Genomic DNA, 21,709 nt, shown 5'->3' with positions numbered 1-21,709 from the left:
AAATCAATTAAGCATATGAATAGTGATTTGTGTGTGTAAATGAACCACCTAAATACTGCCCTCCCTCAATTTTGCTCAAAATATGCATGCTGTTCCGCAAGAGATAAACTTTCAGATGTATTTTGAGAAGACATTTCTGGAGGGAGGAGGAGAGAGCATTTAAAGATTTTTTTTTTTTTTGGGGGGGGGGGGGGGAATAATGCATAGAACTGAAAATGTTATCTATACTTATTCACAAAATAAACCTAGACGCTAGGGGGAGGGGTTGCAAATGTCAGTAGCTGAAAAGTACTGTGGAATTTCTCTCAGTGCCCCCTATATGAAAAAAATCAATATTTAAAAATGGTCCTTTCTGAGCTTTATCATTCAAATTTCACCAACCAGAAAAATAGAATTTTTTTCTGACTTACAATATCACCGATAACATATACTGCGCGCTGCAATCTCCCCAGGAGAGGGTTAGTGAACTAACAGACATCACACAGTACCTTTCACTCTTATCAAGCTTCCAACGTACTGCAGTCTTACAAATGAATGCTAAACATGGGTATTGTGCATAAGTCCACCGAAAAATGGTTCTTGAGCATTTGAAGTTCATTGTGCGCTATCCTGTAAGAGTGTGTCAGGTCCTATCGCATGTAGCTGCAAGGAGGCACACATGGGCTGAGCAAGGAAGGGGCATGGCTATGTCTCCAGCTTATGAACCCGAATTTGTAGGTTACGCAGGTTGCATGAATCTGTTAGATGTATCCATTTATGCCTAATAACTTGGTGTAAATGATTAGACCTAAATTTAGGCGAGCCACTGCAAGTTTACGGGCTGCCCAGGGGAGGGGGGCGGCAAGACTCCCCGGGCCTGGCGCTGAGATCTGTTTTTCTTCTGCTCTGTGTGTCAGGACCCAGGTGATTGCGTTAACACAATAACCTCGGTCCCGGTATACAGGAGCAGCGAGAGCAACAAGCTGAGGGAGAATATGATGCAGGAAGATAAGGGGCGGGTGCAGTGGCGTAGCCAAGGGTGGGCTTGGGTGGGCCCAGGCCCACCCACTTTAGGTTCAGGCCCACCAAGTAGCAGCACACCTATAATGTGGCTGGCAGGGACTCCAAGCCCCACCAGCCAAAAACTCCCAACAACTGCTTGCTGCCGATGAAAATCTGCTATTTAAAAGGTATACAGAGGAGAGGGGATGTTTGAAAGACCATATGGCATGCAGGCGAGAGAGAGAGAAACCAAATCACTTGTAGAACAAGGTGGAGTTTTGCCCACCCACCTTGGGTCCAGGCCCACCCAAACTTGGGTGTCTGGCTACGCCCCTGGGCGGGTGGCAGTGGCTGCCAGAGCTGGGGGGGGGGGGGGGTGGGGGAGCGCAGGGGCAGTTATGGCGGCCCTGGCCCAGAGGCCATTATAGAATAGGCGCTCCCTATGCTGCACTGCAGTTCCTAAACAGAGGTGCCCTGTTATAAACTTGCCCCTTAACATATGCAAAATTGAATTAACATATTTATAATTGATCTGTATGTGTTAAAAAGGTTCTGTGCTTTTAAATTTTTATTAAAAGGAATATATGAAAGAAACAAAAAAATCCTCTAAAAAAACTGGGAAAAATCTGAAAACTCAAAATGTATTTACATATGCATATCTATAATGAATGGTCAACTGAGCCAGCTCCGTGGGTGCTACTCACCCCCAATACTAAGTTCCTTGATTGTATCCAGAAAGGGGTCATTTGTATTGTGTTTAGCACCCCCAATCATTTTGAAATGTTGGCACCTATGAGTGCAGGCAGAACAGCAGAGCTGTTTCAAAGGATTCTAGTCCTGTAGCACTGAGATCCACAGGCCGTTTAGAAAAATGTAAAATCATTTATTTAAAAAGATGCAGAGAACAGATGAGGCAGCTTCCTGTCAGAATTCACAGAGAACTACTGTGAGCTGCACACAAAGCTTGTGACTTCCTGGTGAGCCAAAAAAGTGACCTTTGAAAGAACTTCTCTGAGTATCCTTCCTATTTTTTTTTACCAAAAGGAGGGCCTTTATTGCAACTACTACACCTCTTGGGCCTTATCTGCACTACTTTCTGAAGCAGTCTACAACTTATGGTGGGGAAGTGCTTCTGAGCTCACTGCCACTTTCAGCCCAAATTAAATTCCTGTCCCATAATTTTTATTCTTTCCAAGCTTAAAGGAAATTTGAAACAATTATACAATCTGTGCAGCATAGAAACTCAAGAGTGAAATGTAGCTGCTAGAGAACAGGACAAGAACATTTATAAGGGGGAATTCTCTTCCAAATGTGCAAATTGCCTCTATCCCCCTCCCCAAACTAGTCTCCTTCCAACTGCCCACGACCTCACAGCCCAAAAACTACCACCTGCAACTACCACACCATGCCCAAAATGCCCCACCCTTTACAACTTCCCCTGCAAACTGCCATACCCCCTAAACTACCTCTAATTACACCACCATCCCACAAACTGTCCCCTGACAAAAGTCCCATGATACTGCAAATTGTCCCACCCCACCCTCTATCTGCAGTTCTCTGTTTCCTTCCTTCCTCCTCACCCCCCCCCCCCCCCACCCACATGAGACAGCCCTTCCTGCCTGCTTCCATTTTAACTAGCAGAAGAGACTGTAAGGTAGGATCCATCCAATGGGGAGCACTGGAAGGCAGGTGGTAGAGATCTAGAGGAGGTTTCTGTGCTCTGATGGTGGCATAAGATGAACGAACCCCCTCCAAATAATGCCCTAATACATTTCTATGGGAGAAGCATGGTGATTACAGAACTGCATCTTTAAAATGTTTTCCCCTGATCATGGATACACAGAAAGCACACATGCACATACAAACACAACACCAAGGCATACACACAAACAAGTACACATACAGCCCCCCTCCCCCCATCAACATACATGCATTTATATGCAGAGGGCATAGAATTGAGCCAGGCTCTGTATGAGTGTTTTTGCTGCCTAATTAAGAGCAGTATCTTTAGAAAACAAGTGGTGTGGTACGCAGAGCTCAAGCAAACAGCTTGCTCCAGTCTGCATGTAAAGGTACATTCTCATATGAGTGGGAAAGCGCGGGGTACAAATGTAACAAAAAAAAAAAAAAAGTAACATAATAGATGACGGCAGAAAAAGACCTGCACGATTCATCCAGTCTGCCCAACAAGATAAACTCATATGTGCTACTTTTTGTGTATACCCTACCTTGATTTGTACCTGTCCTCTTCAGGGCACAGACCGTACAAGTCTGCCCAGCACTATCCCCGCCTCCCAATCACCAGCCCTGCCTCCCACCACCAGCTCTGGCACCCAATCTTGGCTAAGCTCCTGAGGATCCATTCCTTCTGAATAGGATTCCTTTATGTTTATCCCACGCGTGTTTGAATTCCGTTACCGTTTTCATTTCAACCACCTCCCGTGGGAGGGCATTCTCCTTAATGAAGTTTCAGCAATGCTACAGAACTGTGGAAGTCTCCAAAGCGAGTAGCAGCTTTTACTTTATACATACCCTAAGAGCAGACAGGTCCTGATCAGGGTGCCCTTCCTTCAACCCAGATTGTCAATTTGGAAATTTAATTGGTGTTAATCAAGTTACAAAAAATTGTCATGTTTTATATAATTTTTAATTTCCAAGTTAGAACTTGCACAAAAAAAAACAAAGCACTGAAGAAGGAAATGAGATAAAAAAAAATAAATAAAAAACAAACCCCAAAATAAATTATTCAAATTATATAAATTACCCTATAGTAGGGAACAAAGTAGCCTAAAATTCTAAAGAAATATACAAAGAAACAGAAGAACAGAAACGTATAAGACATCGTGCAAAGGGGCAAAACTGCTAATAAGGGTACACACCTGGACATCCAAGCTTAACGCAGGGGCAGGTGTGGCAGCACAGAGTGCCGAGCTATTTTATCACTTTAAAAAAAGGATGATAACGCTACTTCAAGGAAAACATATTTGGCGTTACTATATTTAACTATACACTTGCAGGAAACCTTAAGGAAAAAATAAAGCACCAAACTGTAAAGCACTAGGCTGCATAAAAATGTATTCCTTCCTCCACTTCTGTATAGCTCTGGAACACCAGTAAATATCCTTGTATTTTGAAATTTTGAAAACAAAACAAACCCTCCTCCTTGTGTCTACAGAACTACCAAATAACCCAATTACAATCAAGCACAAATACAAATGTCACACATCCAAATGTTATGCTGGATGGGCATCAGTGATCTTGCCAATAGTTTCCTGAGCCATTCTCAAGTGGATCTAATAATCTTTGGAGAAGTATTGATTGTTGAGATTTTAGAAAGTCCCACAATTCCTTCAGTGGTTTCCCTTGGAACTTCTCTGTTCTAAGTAAAGGTTATATGAGCAAGTATCACAATCAGTGCTCATGATACCACACAAAAAAACGCACACACTGATATTCGACAGTCCCATGAAGCGTGTGGGGCATCACCACCAAGACAGACCAGTGGGATGGTTCTTAAGTGTTTTTTTCAAATATAGCATGTGTGACAATCTAGGAAGCATGAGGAATTGAGTAAATGTTGTAAAGATACTAAAAACAACATAAAACTAAAGTGGTCAATTATAATTAGAATCTTTACTTCAACTGATCAGAGACACTAGGCGAGAACGTGGAAATTATTTTCCTGTTATTTCTTTAACTTTAATTTTTACAGACATTTTTTGTTACGAGATCATCACTCATATTTGATTACATCTTCCCAGTTCTATGTTACAAGAAAAATACGGATGTACCAGCAATAAATGTCCATACTCAACGTTCAGTCAAATGCAATTCTACCCAAAAGAACATAAGCGTTGCCATACTGGGACACAACGAAGGTCCATCAAGCCCAGTATCCTGTTTCCAATAGTGGCCAATCCAGGTCACAAGTACCTGGCAATTATGCTGCTTATCTTAGAAATAAGCAATGAATTTTCCCCAAGTTCATCTTAATAACGGTGTATGGACTTCTTTTAGGAAGACACCCAAACCTTTTTAAAACCCTGCCAAGCTAACTGCTTTTACCACATCCTCTGGTAACGAATTCCAGAGCTTAATTACACATTGAGTGAAGAAATATTTTCTCCAATTTGTTTTAAATTTACTACTTTGTAGCTTCATTGCGTGCCCCCTAGTCCTAGTATTTTTTGAAAAACTAAACAATTGATTCACATCTACCCGTTCCACTCCACTCATTTTATAGACCTCTATCATATCTCCCCTCAGATGTCTTTTCTCCAAGCTGAAGAGCCCTAGTCGCTTTAGCCTTTCCTCACAGGGAAGTCGACCCATCCCCTTTATCACTTTCATTGCCCTTCTCTGTATCTTTTCTAATTCCACCATATCTTTTTTGAGATGCGGTGACCAGAATTGCATACAGCATTCGAGGTGCAGCCGCACCATGGAATGATACAAAGGCATTATAACATCCTCATTTTTATTTTCCATTCCTTTCCTAATAATACCTAACATTCTATTTACTTTCTTTGCCGCTGCAGAACACTGAGCAGAGGGTTTCAATGTATTGTCAACGATGACACCCATATCCTTTTCTTGGTCAGTAACTCCTAATGTGGAACCTTGCATCATGTAGCTATAGTTCAGGTTCCTTTTTCCCCACATGCATCACTTTGCACTTGCTCACATTAAACGCCATCTGCCATTTGGATGCCCAGTCTCCCAGTCTTTTAAGGTCCTCTTGCAATTTTTCACAATCCTCTTGTGATTTAACAACTTTGAATAACTTTGTGTCATCAGCAAATTTAATTACCTCAAGTTACTCCCATTTCTAAATTATTTATAAATATGTTAAAAAGCACCAGTCCCAGTACAGACCCTTGCGGCACCCTGCTATCTACCTTCTCCATTGAGAATACTGATCATTTAACCCTACTCTCTGTTTTCTACCCTTTAACCAGTTTTTAATCCACAATAGAAACTACCTCCTGTCCCATGACTTTCTAATTTCCTCTGGAGTCTTTCACGAGGTACTTTGTCAAATACCTTTTGAAAATCCAGATACACAATACTGACCGTCTCACCTTTATCCATATGTTTGTTCACCCCTTCAAAGAAATGTAATAGATTGGTGAGGCAAGATTTCCCTTCATTAAATCCATGTTTAATCTAAGCTTATGTATATGTTCTGTAATTTTATTCTTTATAATAGTCTCTACCATTTTGTTCTGCATTGACATCAGACTCACTGTTCTGTAATTTCCCTGATCATCTCTGGAAACCTTTTTAAAAATCAGAGTTACATTGGCCACCCTCCAATCTTCCAGTACCATGCTTGATTTTAAAGATAAATTGCATATTACTAACAATAGTTCTGCAAGTTAATTTTTCAACTCTATCAATACTCTGGGATGTATACCATCCAGTCCAGGCAATTTGCTACTTGTCAAACTGCCCTATTACATCTTCTGGGTTTACAGAGATTTGATTCAGTTTCTCTGATTTATCAGCAGTGAATACCATTTCTGGCACCAGCATCTCTCCCATAAGACCGAAGCAAAGAATTCATTTAATCTCTCCATTATGGCCTTGTCTTCCCTGAGTGCCCCCTTTTACCCCTTGGTCATCTAAGTTCCCAAAGCAGTGTGTCTCTCAAGCCAGAAGGCTATTTTTTTAAAAATTAATTTCCTTCTAATTTATTTCCAAACAACAGATGTTAGATACAAATTAGATCTGAAAATTTAACATAATGGGATCAAATTTGGCCTGAGGGAAAACTAGTGAAAAGACACACTGAGTTTGAAAATAGGCCCAAAAATATACAAATGCATTTCTATAGGAGAAGCAGTTTCAGTTTCTGTATCATAGAAACTTTGATAAAGTGAAGCACAGCAGTTAAGGAACTGCTCCTTTCATACTGTCTCTCCCCTTGTCTCTACTCTCCTGGTCATGCGGATTAGAATTAATTCCATGAGGCATGCTCCATGTGCTTTCCCCACCCACGCCCCCTATGCTGCGGAATCCTCTAAGTGATTCACATGTTTGGTTTACTGTAATTCCTGGAAGAATGTCTTGCTTCTTGCTTGTGATCCACAGTGAACTATTGAGGTACATGTGGAATATAAAAATATATGCTATGCTATGTGTAATTCATTTTCTTTGTTGTAACTTCTGCTCTGAAACCTAGAGACTCAACTGTATAGTTTCTTAATGGTTGTTATAAGTTTCGCCAGTTAGTGGAGTGAATCATGGCAATACCTGTTGCTGTGAAACAGCAGCACCTGAGGTTAAACTGTAAAATCCAGTCTTTTATATATGTGGAAACATGTGGACAGTGACATCCAATGGTTAGGTATACATTCACACGGTTTCATTTCATTATTTTTTACATACTAAGGGTGTGTTTGGATACCACTCCATTCTAACCTGTAATAATTTTAATACTCAACTTTCAGTCAAATGCAATTCTTCCCAAAATAAATTTAATTTACCAAAACAGTGTGAATCTCAGATCAGACTGTAAGCTCTGTCGAGCAGAGAGTGTCTCTTATGTGTTTGTGTACAGTGCTGTAAAACGTACAATTGTACAATTTTATGTGTATATCCTAGGTATGCCTAGTCATTTTCTTTTTGTAACTCACATTGAGCTATTTTTGGTACATCTTGGACATAAAAATTATATTGATATTGATAGTAGTAGTGCAGTACCAACCATTCCTCCACCCCCCACCCCTCCAGGTCAGAAACACGCACATAGGCCAGAAAGAATTCCACAAGCCAGGCTCCATATTCTTTCCCCAGTTGTTATTACAATAAGGAAGTTGAAGTTTCTAAAATTTGCTATGACTGCATTCTACTGCAATGCTCTCTGTAAAAGCCAAGCATTTCCATGCTCTGTTTATCCAGTCATGAAAACTTAGCTTTCACTTACATGCTATTGCTATTCTGGCAGCAACAAGTGAGTGAATGGACAATTTAATAAGATTTCTTTACTTTAATAAGCGCTGGCAGGGGCTTGCTAATGGGGATCGAAGTGCTGTTGGTGAGGTTCAGATGCTGTTGATCCAACTCAGGTGATAGGAGCACCTCAGGGAGGTCCAGGCCAAGCTGAGACTGGGACAAGACCTGCAGGAAGGAGAAGAGATTACAACCAAGAGCCAGGGGACATGGGTAAAAGCAGGGCTATTTAGCAAGTGAATATGTCACTTGCTAAACAGAAAAGAAATGCAACTCAGAAAGTGGAAATATAGTTATTTAATGGTAAGAAAAATGTTTGCTGAGGACTGTGATCTGCATAAGTATCCCAGCACAGGTCGGGTTCAGACATTATAAATTATTTCACCCCTCTTTCCCTTCTCCAAACACACAGAACAAGACTTTTAAAAAGTCTGCCAACTTAGTTTTGAAGCAACATTATGACATCTATGACCCAGGGAGTTTAAGGTGCAAAGCACAGATGACATGTGCTTATAGTCTTTCAGGCTTTCTTTGTGTAACCTGCCTTGAACTTACTGGGGATAAGGTGAGATATCCTAAGATTTGATTGGATTATAGCTGAGAGTAGCACACCCCTTTCCTGCCATGCTGCTTCATTAGAAAAAATTAGGCCAGGGTGGGCAATCATTATACACAGGGGGCTTCATGAACATCAGTACTATCCCTAGTGGGCCTCAACATTATGTAATGTCTGAACCAGAAATGCACAGAGCTCCATAGACCTCATGTGATGAATAAACAATTAATAAAAATTAACTAAAAACAATGGAAACAAAACTGCTGGAATGGCTATTCTAAAAATATTTGTGAATACAATATTTAAAATCGCCAACATTCTAGTTAATGATGTTTTCTGCATATACTTCCCATGGTCTTGCGGTCACAGGTTCCCCTCCTCTGAGTTAGGCAGACTGCCCTGCACCATGATTGGCTAGCAGAACCCCTCACCCCAGTAACCTCAGCAACAATGCTGCCTTAATAAAAATCAGACAATGGGGGTTCAGGGCGTAAAGAGAAAGAATGGATCCCCTGCCAGATACGCTCCTATATAAGAATGAGTCTATGTAAACTCTCCACTGCTGTTTTCATGAGACTAGAATGCTAGCATGGCGTAAAAAAGTGAAGAGCTGCACAACCTGCTTTCCTGGTGCTGTAAGATCTGGAAGAAATGTTAAGGCCCTGAACACAACTCCACCAAGCCACAAGAAGCTTTAAATAAACAAAACTCTCTGCACAAACTGCAGGAATATGGAGCCAGATACGAGTTACATACAAAAAGTTACACTTAAGGGGCTCATTTTCAAAGCACTTAGACTTACAAAATGGAGGAGCATTTTCAATATAATGTCTAAGTCCAACTTTGGACGTTTTACAAAAAAAAGTTCAAAATCTAAATAGAGAAGAAAGTCGGGGGGTCACGTGATGACTGCTTCCTGAGTAGCAGCAAGAGGAGAGAGCTCCCCAGACTTCTCCGAAAAATCAGCCAAAAATCAGCTGTTAGTACACCCCGTTGGACAAATAAGTGCGAGGGAAGAGGTCGAGAGTGGAAAGATAACGACGGCAGATACTTTGGGCGTGGGACTGGCCGGTATGCCCACAAGAAACCAGGGAGGCCTAAGAAACAAAACCGCACCATCGTGGAAAGCGAGCAAGATGGCGATGACTCCAGAGCCCGCGACAGGGGCGGAGAAAAATGCGGGCGACTGGGCAAGAGAAATCTCAACAACAGTAGCAGCGGCGCTGGAGGACCGCTTAAACAAAATCCAATCGGCAGAAGAAGAAATTAATGAAAAATTTGACGTGCAAGCACATAGACTGACCGAAGTGGAACAACGTGTGCTGGCGCAGGAGGAAACATCGCAAAGCATGGCAGCGCAGATTACAGCTCTGCAAAAAGAAGCTGCAATACTTAAAGAACAAGTTGAAGAACAAGAAAACCGTAACCGACGCAACAACCTACGGGTTGTGGGATTGTCTGAGATGGTAAAGGATGTAGATTTATATAAATTCTTCAGCGAGTGGCTGCCAGCGCAATTAGGCCTCGTCGGGAGCGCGGGCTCCTGGCAATGTGATCGAGCGCATCAAATAGGGGCCCGCCGAGAAGGTGAAGACAAACCCAGAACAGCGATTGCGCATTATATCAACTGGAGAGAGAAAGAGGCACTCCTGAAGCAGAGCCGTTCAGGACATTCACAGCTGCAGTACGAGGGGCGTAAAATTTTGCTCTTTAATGATTATTCCTCATCAGTGGCACAACTACGACGAGCAATGGCTCCAACCTGCACCCAGCTGTACAACAAGGGAGTCAGGTTTTCGCTCCTGTATCCTGCAAAATTAAAAGTGTGGCACGGAGGAAAGAACCTGGTGTTTTCAGGGGCCCAGGAGGCTAAGGCCTTTGCGGAAAGCTTGAATCGGGATATTCAAGGAGAGAACAACCAGTGACTGAGCAATCATTAAAGAGGAACGGAGTGAGTGATAAGACTTATAAAGTTTGTATTTTCCTCTAAGGCTTGGGTCAAATCCTGAATAAATAAGGCCCAGTTGAAAGGGTCTAGACAGAAAGAGAAATGGTTCTTTAACATAACAGCTGCACAGCGGGGGACTGAGTGTAGTGCAAATTACCAACAGGCACTGTGAGAAGGAGATGATAAGAGCCAGCACCTAACTGTCGTAGAGGATTGCTTGTAACAATTAAAGCAGGAGTTGCCAAGATGTGCGAAACTAGACACTGAAGGGACACCAGGAATCCCTAAGGACGTTATATAAAGTTTGATTGGTTTGTTTAGAAAGTTGTGGGGGAGCTGGAGCGGAGGGGGAAGGGGACTTTCAAGTTTGTTCTTGCTGTATGACAGAGGGAAGGGGAAGGTTGATAAGAAGGGAGTTTCCAAAAGTTTATAGGGAAGAGGGGGAGGGGAGGGGGAGGAGGGGTAGAGGGAAATATGAGGTTAAGGGGGGAGGGGCTAATCAGGGGGGGAGGGGAGAGGGGGCAGGGAGGGAGGGGGAGGGGGGAGCCTGTCTGTATAGAGAGTACAAAGAGGAGCAAATAAACAGGGAGGTAGTAAAGGAGGTAAATGGATTCTGGAGGGCTTGGCTGGGAGGCCCACTGGAATGTACGGTTAGGTACCATGGAGGACAGGGACAATTGTATAAGAGATGGTTAACTTAAAGCTGTTGTCTCTGAATGTGGATGGCATCCACTCTCCAATTAAACGTACCAAAATATTATCTTGGTTAAGAAAGGAGGGTGCAGACATAGCCTTTCTCCAGGAAACGCACCTGGCCAATTCTGAACATGAAAAGCTGAAGAAGGGGTGGGTAGGAGAGGTGGTTTATTCGTCATACACTAGTAGGAAACGGGGAGTGGCCATTCTTATACACAAACAGTTACCACTAACTATCCACAAGGTGTTACAAGATAAGGAGGGAAGATATATCATCATCATGGGAGAATTGTGGGGTCGAAAGCTGAGTCTTTGTAGTATTTATGGACCTAATGTATATAACCACAAATTCTTTTCAGATATAGTAGCACGGGCGGCCTCTTATCCGGAGTACCAGATGATCCTAGGAGGGGATTTTAACACCATGGCGGACCCGACCATCGACTGTAAACCAGCCAAAATAAAAACTAAGGGATGGCATCAAAAGGGGATACATTTTTTGGTGCACCAATTAGGGCTAGTGGATATATGGAGAACATTGCACCCCCAGGATGTGGAATTTACATTTTTTTCCAATCCACACAATTCATATTCCAGATTAGATTATTTCCTAGTATCACAGTCACTGTTCACAGTGGCAAAGGCGGCGCATATAATAGATAACACACTTTCTGACCATTCGGCTATATCGCTATCGATAGCATACACAGCGGGTGGAAGGGAGAGGGTGTGGAGATTCCCCCCATCCTTATACAGAGATAATGCGTTCAGAACTTTTTTGAAAGAAAAGTGGGAAGAACATCGGAAGTTTAATGATACCCCGGAGGTGACACCGGACATATATTGGGAGGCAGCTAAGGTAGTGATGAGGGGTCATATATTAGCTTACACGGCGGGGAAAAAGAAAAAGGTGGAAGCGGAGTTGTTGTTGCTCTCCATTGAGTACCAGCAACTCCGAAGACAACACGTAAGAAGCACAGATGCAGAATACAAGGAAAAACTGATAAAGACAAAGACGCGCATTGATCATCTGCTTAACATGCGGGCAGAGCGAGATATTTATTACCAGAGATTTAAATTATTTCAATGGGGAAATAAAGCAGGGAGGCTTATGGCTAACTTAGTGAGACCCCACAGAAAGAGACAGGTTGTTACCTCCATCAAAGATGGGGAAGGCCGTTTATATCAACAGGAGGCCCAAATACAGAGCCAATTTGTACATTATTACAAGTCCCTATATGCTGAAAGGGAGGGGGACGTAGCGCAGAGAGAGATTTTCTTTGAAAACCTCCCTATGCCAACTTTCTCAGACGACCAGGTGCAAGGATTGAGTGCCCCTATAACAGCACAAGAAGTGAGACAAGGGATAAAAGCACTAAAATTAACTAAAGCTCCAGGACCGGATGGCTATGGATCAGAATTTTATAAAATTCTAATAGAGGAGGTCCCTGGTCCCTTAGCAGGTATGTTTAATAACATGACGGAGGGGGGAGATAGAGGACACAACAGCCCAAACCTAGCACATATAATATTACTACCTAAACCGGGAAAGGACCCTGGGCAAGTGGGATCTTACCGGCCAATTTCCTTATTAAATCAAGATGTAAAGCTTTTGGCAGCCATCTTAGCTAAAAGAATGAATATCTCACTGGCCGGGGTTATCCAAGAAGATCAGGCGGGATTTGTCCCAGGACGGTATGCCTCGATGAATCTAATAAGAGCTTTAGCGGCAATACATACATTTAAAGGGTCTGGGGGGAGGGAAGCCATAGCGGGCTTAGACATGGAAAAAGCCTTTGATAGCATATCGTGGCAGTACTTATTTTGGGTAATGGGGAAATATGGGATACGAGGTAGATTCCTAGATTGGGTGAGAGCTCTCTACAACAGACCGAGTGCTAGGCTAATGATAAATGACTCCCTGACAGAAAGCTTTGATCTAAGGAGAGGAACAAGACAGGGGTGCCCGTTATCTCCACTCCTGTTCTTACTGGCAATTGAGCCACTGGCAATCAAAATCAGGCAGAGTGACAAGGTTAAGGGGCTCCGGGTAGGGGGGAGGGAGATTAGAATTAATCTATTTGCGGATGATATTCTACTTTATATTCAGGATGCATCTATACACCTAGACCAGGCACTCCTGATAGTACAGGACTTTGGGGGCATATCAGGCCTGAAAGTAAACTGCGATAAATCGGAATTACTTCTGCTTTCGGATGGCCAGGCCAATCCAGGGATGGGGAACTATTCTATTCCACCAGTGAAACAATCCATGCGCTACCTAGGTATACATTTGAGTACTAATGCAAAGGTGGTGTATAAAAAAAACATACTGGACCGCATAGATAAGATCAAACAACTTTGCGGGAAGTGGAAAGACCTTCCGTTGTCCCTGTATGGGAGGACAGCTTTGGTTAAGATGGTGTTACTGCCAAAGCTGCTATACCCAATCCAGGCCATACCTATTTGGATCAAGAGACAAGATGACAGGTCTTTTAGATCAATTATCCGATCCTTTATATGGAAACAAAAAAGGGCACGAATAGGACACCATGTGTTGATACGTAACAAGGAGAAAGGCGGACTTAATCTGCCTGATATCCGATTGTATAATGTGGCAGCGCTAATGCGCCTCATCCAGGAGGGCATTGGGGGTCGGGCAAAATTTATGCCAGCCCAATGGTGGGAGGGGTGGTGTGCCCCATACGCATTCATAAATTTATTGCACTCAGCCCCAGGGATGGGTACAATTGCAAATAGGCAGTATAGCTTCTTGACACCGCTCCGCTCTGCGTGGAAATGGTGGAGAAGCAGGCAAAACAAAAGTCCGGTGGCATCGCCATTTCTGAGGATGGTGGGCTTGGTAGATTTCCAGGCGGGTATGGGACCCTCAGTATTTAAGAGCTGGGCAAGGAATGGGTGTCTGACATGGGGTGACTTGGTATCTCCAGATGGACATAACTTTCTATCTTTTACACAGGTGAAGGAGAGGTGGGGGATTACCAATAATCACATGCTACAGTATATGCAAGCTAGACACTACTGGCAGGTGTCGTGGGGGAAACATGGAGATCATTGGACTTATGGTACTCTGGATAAGATGATGTTGAGTCTGCCTCCAGAGGGAAACAAGCTTTCTATTTGGTACAAGATGGTGAAGATGACCATGCCAGAGGGGAACGAGGAGGGGGTGGTCTCCAAGTGGAACAGGGAATTGGGAACACACTTCGTTCAGACACAGTTCAATGCTCTATTTGTGACCCTAGCAGAAATGGTCAAGTCTGCGGATTGGCAGGAAACACAGTTTAAACTACTACATAGGGCATATATCACTAGAGAGAGAGGGAACACAATGAAGCTGTGGGACTCAGATAAATGCATAAAATGCCAAGCAAAAGTGGGTACTTTTTTGCACACTTTTTTGGAATGCTCCAAATTGACTCTGTGGAACGAGATTTTTCAGATACAGGCTAAGGTGCTTCAGACCACAGTAGAATGGTCTTATCAAGCATTATTGCTGGGGGATCAGGAGGCCCTAATTGAACAGGGGCTCTCCCGACCACAAAGGAGATTTCTGTATATGACCACGCTAGCAGCTAAAAAGGTCATATTGCAGTTCTGGACACACGTGGAGCCGGTACCGTATGGATGCTGGTTGACAAAAGTGTCAGAATTGGCACAGTATGAAAAAGCAATGTACAAAGATTCCCCGAACATAGAACATAGGCAATATGCTCAACTATGGTACCAATTCGAAGAACATGTTTCTTCTAATGCTCCCGAAGGGGATTAATTCTCTATGCAGGCAGATAGGGGGGGAGAAGACGGGAAGGGGGGTAACTGGGGGGAAAGTTTGGGGGATAAGTTTGGTATTAGCACCCATTTGTGTGGCAGGGGTTCCGGGGAATTCGGAGGGGGGATGAAATTAAAAATATCAGTGTGGTCATGTGTGAGAGAAAACGAAATATACCTTTGTGATCAAAATATGCTGGCTGAATAGGATAATGGTGCCTTGTATACATAAGTGTAGAATGTAAGCATGTATTGCACTGATGCCAATAAAGATAATTAAAAAAAAAAAAAAAGAGAAGAAAGTCATCTTCAAAAAAGAAAAACGTCTTATCTTTTTTTCCCAAAAATACTGTTTTGAACAAAGTTTTGTGATTTGCACATTTTATTGGTCCATTAAAAAAAAAAAAAAAGTCCAAGTGCAAAACGCACAAAATCAAGCCATTGGGATGTAGTAGGAGCCAGCATTTTTAGTAGACTGGTCCCCCAGACATTTCAGGAAAGCAATATGGCATCCTAGGGGGGAACTGCAGTGGACTTCATAAAATGTTGCCAGGTACACATCTCGCCATTGCTCCCTTATCTTGCCTGCTGAGCCCCCCAAAACCCAACTGTACACCACTACCATACGGGTAGAGATAGGGGGAGGTATGGGCCTGGGTCCACCTGTCTGCAGTGCACTCACCCATCTCTAGACTATTCCAGGGACCTGCATACTGGCATAGGGGCTGGCAAATGTTTTAAATCACATTTTTGGGGGGTGGGAGGGGGTTAGTGACCACTGGGGGGGCAAGGGGAATGCCATCCCTGATTCCCTCCAGTGGTCCGCTGGTCATTTAGGGCACCTTTTTGTGCCTTATTTGTTACAAAAACAGGTCTCGCTCAAAACATCTTAGTTTTAGCCCTGGATGGTTTTGTTTTGTTCCATTATGGCTAATAAACGTCCAAGTGTTAGGAACGCCCAGACCCCGCCCTTAACATGCCTACAACATGCCCCCTTGTGATTTGAACACACTTCTGACGGACTTCATAGAAAAACATCTAAAAATTGGTTTTGAAAATACCAATTTGGGCGTTTTTGTTAGGAAAAACATCCAAATGCAGATTTATGCCAATTTTTGGTTGTTTTTCTCTTTTGAAAATGAACTCCAGAGTAACCTATGGAATTTTGTAAGTCTAAGTGCTTTGAAAATATGCCTCTATATGTGTGTCAAGTTAAAACAACACTGAAGGATCCTAAAAGAACAGAGTGAGTTTCCATGAAAGCTGATGCACAGAGCTCCTTCAGTAAGGCTTAACAAAAACAGATCAATTTCTCTCTCCTGACCTACAAAAAAATAGAAGCCAGCTGTGCTGGGGGTAAGGAACAGACCCCTCCACGAACCTAGTTTCCTAGTGCATTCATCATAACAGAAATAAAAACTATTCTTCTCCATTTGATGATGGGTTATAGCAGTGCTCATCAATCTTTTTGTAGCCTGTAACCCCATGATCAAGGCCAAATAAAATTGCGAAATCCCTTGAGGTACAGAATGATGATGCGCCTATGGAGAACCCAATCAGGTTGCAACTCCAAAAGTGAATTTTGTGACTCCCCAATGGGTACAGACTTGGTGGACCCCCAGACCCTCCTGTCAAGGCCACCCCTGACATCTCTGGTGGCCTAGCAGCAACCCCCTCTGAACCTCTGGTACGCGGTCCTAGTCCCTCCTCCTAGGAGCGCCACCTCAAAACTGCAGCGCCCAGCCCTGCCTGGTGTATCCTGGAATGCAACGGGCAGGGCTTAACTTCCATATATGGAGTTTCTCTCTCAGGGGCGCCACCATTTTGAAGTGGTGCTTGTAGGAGAAGGGACAAGGACCATGTCACTCCTCAACTGAAGGTACCAGGGGTTTGGGGGGGGGGGGGGGAGTGGGGAATCTGGGGGTGTAGGCACCAGGCCAGCCCCCGGATGGGTGGGTTGGTGGGAGGCCTATAGTGGTCCTACTGGACCACCAGGTTTTTAAAAATATGTTGATGGGGGGGGGGGGGGAGTAGGGTGCTCTGGAGGTCAGACCTCCAGCCCCTTGTGTTTAGGGGGTTTGGGAGGTCCATAAGACTTCCAGGTCTTTGTGTCTGAGTTACATTATATCCCATTGTCTCGGGTACCCACAAAGACAGTCACTAGAAGTGGTAAGATCTGAACCTGGCTGTCAATTTAGACACTGAAATAAATGAACATTCCTTGCAGTGCTTGGCAACGTATAAAAGGGCTTGAACCCCAGAGCCATCCTTACCTGACTTGGTGACAGCACGGTGCTAAGTAGCTGCTCATTGGCTTTAAGCTCTAGAGGAGACGAGACAGAGACTTGAGAATCCTGACTGGCTGGCTGCTCTGGAGACAGGGCGTCGCTGCTGTCCTCATCAAAGGAAGAACTGTCAGCTACAGTGCCATAATTCATCTGCCCCTCTGTAACAGAAGAGACAAGGTTCAGGATGGGTCACAACTGTGTGATATCCCCTTTAGTGGTCCAAACCCATACAAAAGCTGGCATAAGGTGTGGGTGCATACTATTACAGGAGTGTGTCAGGGCCTATAAATAGATAAAAATTCCTTTATTTAACAATTTGTCTAAGATTACTAGGAAATGTGCGCATTGTAATTGAATGGGCTCCATAGGAACATGTAGCTTAAAAAAATTGGTGCCAAAAGGTAGCCCCTTTGCGACACTCTCTGCCACTCCACCCCCCCCCCCCCCCCCCCCGTCACCCCTTCCAAGAGCAAATAATATTTAAAGAAGTATACCAGTCCTCAGGACAAAGAAAAGGAGGTGAGGGAAGAGGCACCTTTTACAAAACCCAAACTCTTCTCTAATCTGTGGGAAGCCATTATGGTACTGCCGCACAAAGCAAGGAAAACATGCAAAACTGCTCATTATGCACTCTGATAAGCTAGATGTTTTTACTTGAAAATTTTTAACACAATAAAACTGGATACAATATATGCAAAGTACATACCATGTCTCTTCGGTACTTTGCTGAAAGACTAACAACAGTGAACCAACTTTTCTTCCTCTCATTCAATTCCTCCTTTCTTCCACCCACCACTGCAGGGGCTACTAAGATCATAACCATCCACCACCTGGTCCTCATTATTAGTATCTACTCTGTCTCCTGCTCTTTGCACTTGCCATACAAGTCCCACACTTTTGTAAAATGTAACAGTATTTCTTTGCAGTGCTGTAAGCTTGGACATTGGGTACACATTGTCAATCACTGCCATCATTTGTTGATGTGTTGGGACCTTGACTTTCTTCCAGGCAGCAGCTAGAACCATTCTGCTGGCTGTAATAGTATTAGTCACCAGCTTTTTAAGTTTACCCAGAAGCTTATGTGGTCTAATGTTCAATAAGCAACAGTCCATTCACCTTCTCACTTGGGTCCGTTTTGTCTTTTACCAGCTCAAAAACAATCCCACTAGAGTTGTGGCTTGCGGTATGTCCACCAAATATGAAGTACCCAACTCCCCCACAAGCCCACCAGCATAAATCAGATCCTGTTCCATATACGAGTCAGGTGAACAAGGGGGAGATATCACTGATGTAACTTTTTATAATCATTTTCTACCATATTGCTTGCTACAGAAACCTTTAATAGGTTTTCAAAGGACTGAGACAACATAGTAAATGACGGCAGATAAAGACATGAATAGTCCATCCAGTCGCCTCTGAGTACCAAACACCGTCTACTCCCCAACTCCAGTGGCCGTGACAAAACCTCCCCCAAAAAACAAGCACGGGGCCACAGCAGCCTTCAGGCATGCGCTGTCGGGTCTGCTGGTCCTCTGCCCCCACCGACGTCAACTTCTAGTTCTGGGGGTAGAGGACCGGCAGAACTGACAGCACATGCTTGAAGGCTGCTGCAGTCCTGTGCTTGTTTTTTTTTTGTTGTTGCTATTTTTCTGCTGCTGCTGTGTGGCTGTCTGCAGTAGCAGTTTGGGCAAACCCTCATCGACACCCTTGTCACCTCTCGTTTAGACTACTGCAATCTGCTTCTTGCTGGCCTCCCACTTAGTCACCTCTCACCTCTCCAATCGGTTCAAAACTCTGCTGCCCGTCTCGTCTTCCGCCAGGGTCGCTTTACTCATACTACCCCTCTCCTCAAGTCGCTTCACTGGCTCCCTATCCGTTTTCGCATCCTGTTCAAACTTCTTCTACTAACCTATAAATGTACTCAGTCTGCTGCTCCCCAGTATCTCTCCACACTCGTCCTTCCCTACACCCCTTCCCGTGCACTCCGCTCCATGGATAAATCCTTCTTATCTGTTCCCTTCTCCACTACTTCCCATTCCAGACTTCGCGCCTTCTGTCTCGCTGCACCCTACGCCTGAAATAAACTTCCTGAGCCCCTACGTCTTGCCCCATCCTTGGCCACCTTTAAATCTAGATTGAAAGCCCACCTCTTTTTTTTTTCATTTATATAAAGTCTTTATTGAACATTCATGCATTACATTTTGTGCAAGACAAAATCCATCAGTGCAGTTGTACAAATATATTCATGTGACAAACTATCCAACAAGATGCTTTCTATATTATAACAACATTCAAAAAGAAAAAGAGACCCCATCTGTTGACTTTTTTCCCCCCCCCCCCCCCTCCCCTCCCCGTCCCTTCCCCTTCCCCCCCTCACCACCATGTAGGGATTACATTAAACTTTTCCGGCCTTACATTTGCACCGGCTTAGCTCTAGGTTATATTCGCATCATTGAGAAAGAATTTCCAGGTCAAATACCATTTACTCTTTTGATGTTTCCGCTCTGCTACAAGTCTCTCCATTTCACACACATATCGCAATTTGTTATGCCACTTCGCAATCGGTGGAACCCCAGCTTGTTTCCAATGCGAGGCTATTACTACTCGGGCAGCCCCCACCGCCTGCCTCACCAGTGCTTGTTGATATGTTGTAAGACCTGCTACCTTTATAGAAAAAAGAAAAACCTCAGGGGCCCAAGCAATTGAACGGCCTACCCAATGTTGCAGCCTGCTGTGGACAGCCTTCCAAAAGGCCTTCACTTTGATACAGCTCCACCACACATGTCCCATTGTACCTTTTTGACCACACCTCCTCCAACACAGCCCCGTCAAATCCGGGTATATGCGCTGAAGGCGGTCCGGGGTAAGGTACCATCTGTACAGCACCTTCACCGCATTCTCCTTAAGCGGAACATGAATTGACACCTTCGCCACTGCCCGTTCTATTCTCTCCCACCGGGCCTCCCCCAGTGCCACGCCAAGCTCCCCTTCCCAGCCTTTCCTATGTTTGCTGTAGCAGGGTGCCCGCCGACATATACAACCATATATGCTCCCAATCAATCCCCGTGACATATGGAATTTTTCACAAATTTCCTCTAATGGTGTTTTCTCCCGCTTGATGACCCGTGTGATTGCCTCAGTCTGGAGGAAATGTGCCAGCTGACGATAGGCGAACTCATCCCTCTCCTCCACAGGGTACCTAGCCTGTAATGCTGAGAAAGAGATTAGGGATTCAGCCTCATACAGTTGCCCCCACGTTTTCACACCCAGTTCATACCATCTAGTGAAGGTCCCTTTCTCATTGCCAGGCATGAACAAGGGGTTGTATGCTATTGGGGACAGACGTGACAAAACACACTTACTCTGTGGAAATATGCTATCCCAATAGTGAAGGGTTACACCTACTGCCGGGCATTCATGCTCATCCAGCGATCTAAAGGAGCGTGGCAGCCACATGAGTGCCTCCAGCGGCTTAACACCGACTGAGTACTGCTCAAGCTGCACCCACTGCCTATCTGGATATGCCTGATACCACTCGATTGCCGCCTTGCCCTGTGCCGCCCGGTAATACCATGTGAGGTTTGGAACTCCCATCCCTCCCCTCTTCCTTTCTTGATAAAGGAGGGCGCGCGACAGCCTAGGTCGCTTTCCTGCCCAGACGAAGCGCACTATACGATCCTGCAACATCTTAAGGAATCGTCTGGGCATCAACACAGGCAGCACTTGGAACAAGTACAGGAGACGAGGGAGAACATTCATTTTTACAATAGCTATCCGTCCAAACCATGAAGCCTCCAAGTCCCCCCACCGCTCCATATCTGCCGCTATGTTCCTTGCCAGCCCTTTATAATTAGCCGAGAAAAGCTCCGAAAGGTCGGAGGTCAAGTTGACCCCTAAATATCTGATTTGCTTTTTAGCCCATTTGAAAGGAAAATTCGCCTTCAGGGACTCCACCTCCTCCCCACTCAGCGTCACATTCAGTGCTTCTGACTTGGCCATATTCACCCTGAACCCCGATACTGCCGAGTACTCTTCGATAAGTTGATTGAGTTTTGGAAACGTGACTTGTGGGCGTGTTACATACAACAAGACATCGTCCGCGAATAGAGCTAATTTATGTGTCCTTTCCATCACTCTAGCTCCCGAGATTTCCGGATCGAGCCTCAGGTACGATGCGAATGGCTCCATAACCATGGCGAATAAAAGGGGGGACAAAGGACAGCCCTGTCTTGTGCCTCTAAAGAGCTGGAACAACTCCGAGTTACCTCCGTTAACTCTCACGCATGCACTAGGGGACGTGTAAAAAGCCTGTACCCAAGCTCTAAACTGCACCCCAACACCCATAGTCTCCAGTACTTTATACATGAAGGTCCAATGGACCCGATCGAAAGCTTTTTCGGCATCCAGGCTAAGAAGACACAGGGGCTTCTGGTTTCTTTTAGCAAGATACATAAGGTCCAGCGTTCGCCTGATATTATCCATAGCCTTCCGATG

General features: G+C 44.2%; 1 protein-coding gene across 6 annotated transcripts in view; it reads right to left on the bottom strand.

The window, feature by feature from the left end:
* MRTFA (myocardin related transcription factor A) overlaps window positions 1–21,709 on the bottom strand; it is a 342,546-nt gene that overhangs the window by 68,209 nt on the left and 252,628 nt on the right. For all 6 annotated transcript variants that reach the window (XR_003942109.1, XM_030202867.1, XM_030202876.1 and 3 more), the window contains 2 exons: window positions 17,201–17,373; window positions 7,972–8,103 (listed from right to left, as the gene is read on the bottom strand). Coding sequence is in view for 5 of the 6 variants with exons in the window: in XM_030202867.1 (XP_030058727.1) it covers window positions 7,972–8,103; window positions 17,201–17,373 (305 nt within the window). In the remaining variant the exon portion in view is untranslated. The remainder of the gene's footprint in view (window positions 1–7,971; window positions 8,104–17,200; window positions 17,374–21,709) is intronic.

Source organism: Microcaecilia unicolor, chromosome 1, assembly GCF_901765095.1.
Source record: "Microcaecilia unicolor chromosome 1, aMicUni1.1, whole genome shotgun sequence".
NCBI classification, from domain to species: Eukaryota; Metazoa; Chordata; class Amphibia; order Gymnophiona; family Siphonopidae; genus Microcaecilia; species Microcaecilia unicolor.
The sequence above is the reverse complement of the archived record's forward strand: the minus strand, read 5'-3'. Positions and strand labels throughout refer to the sequence as shown.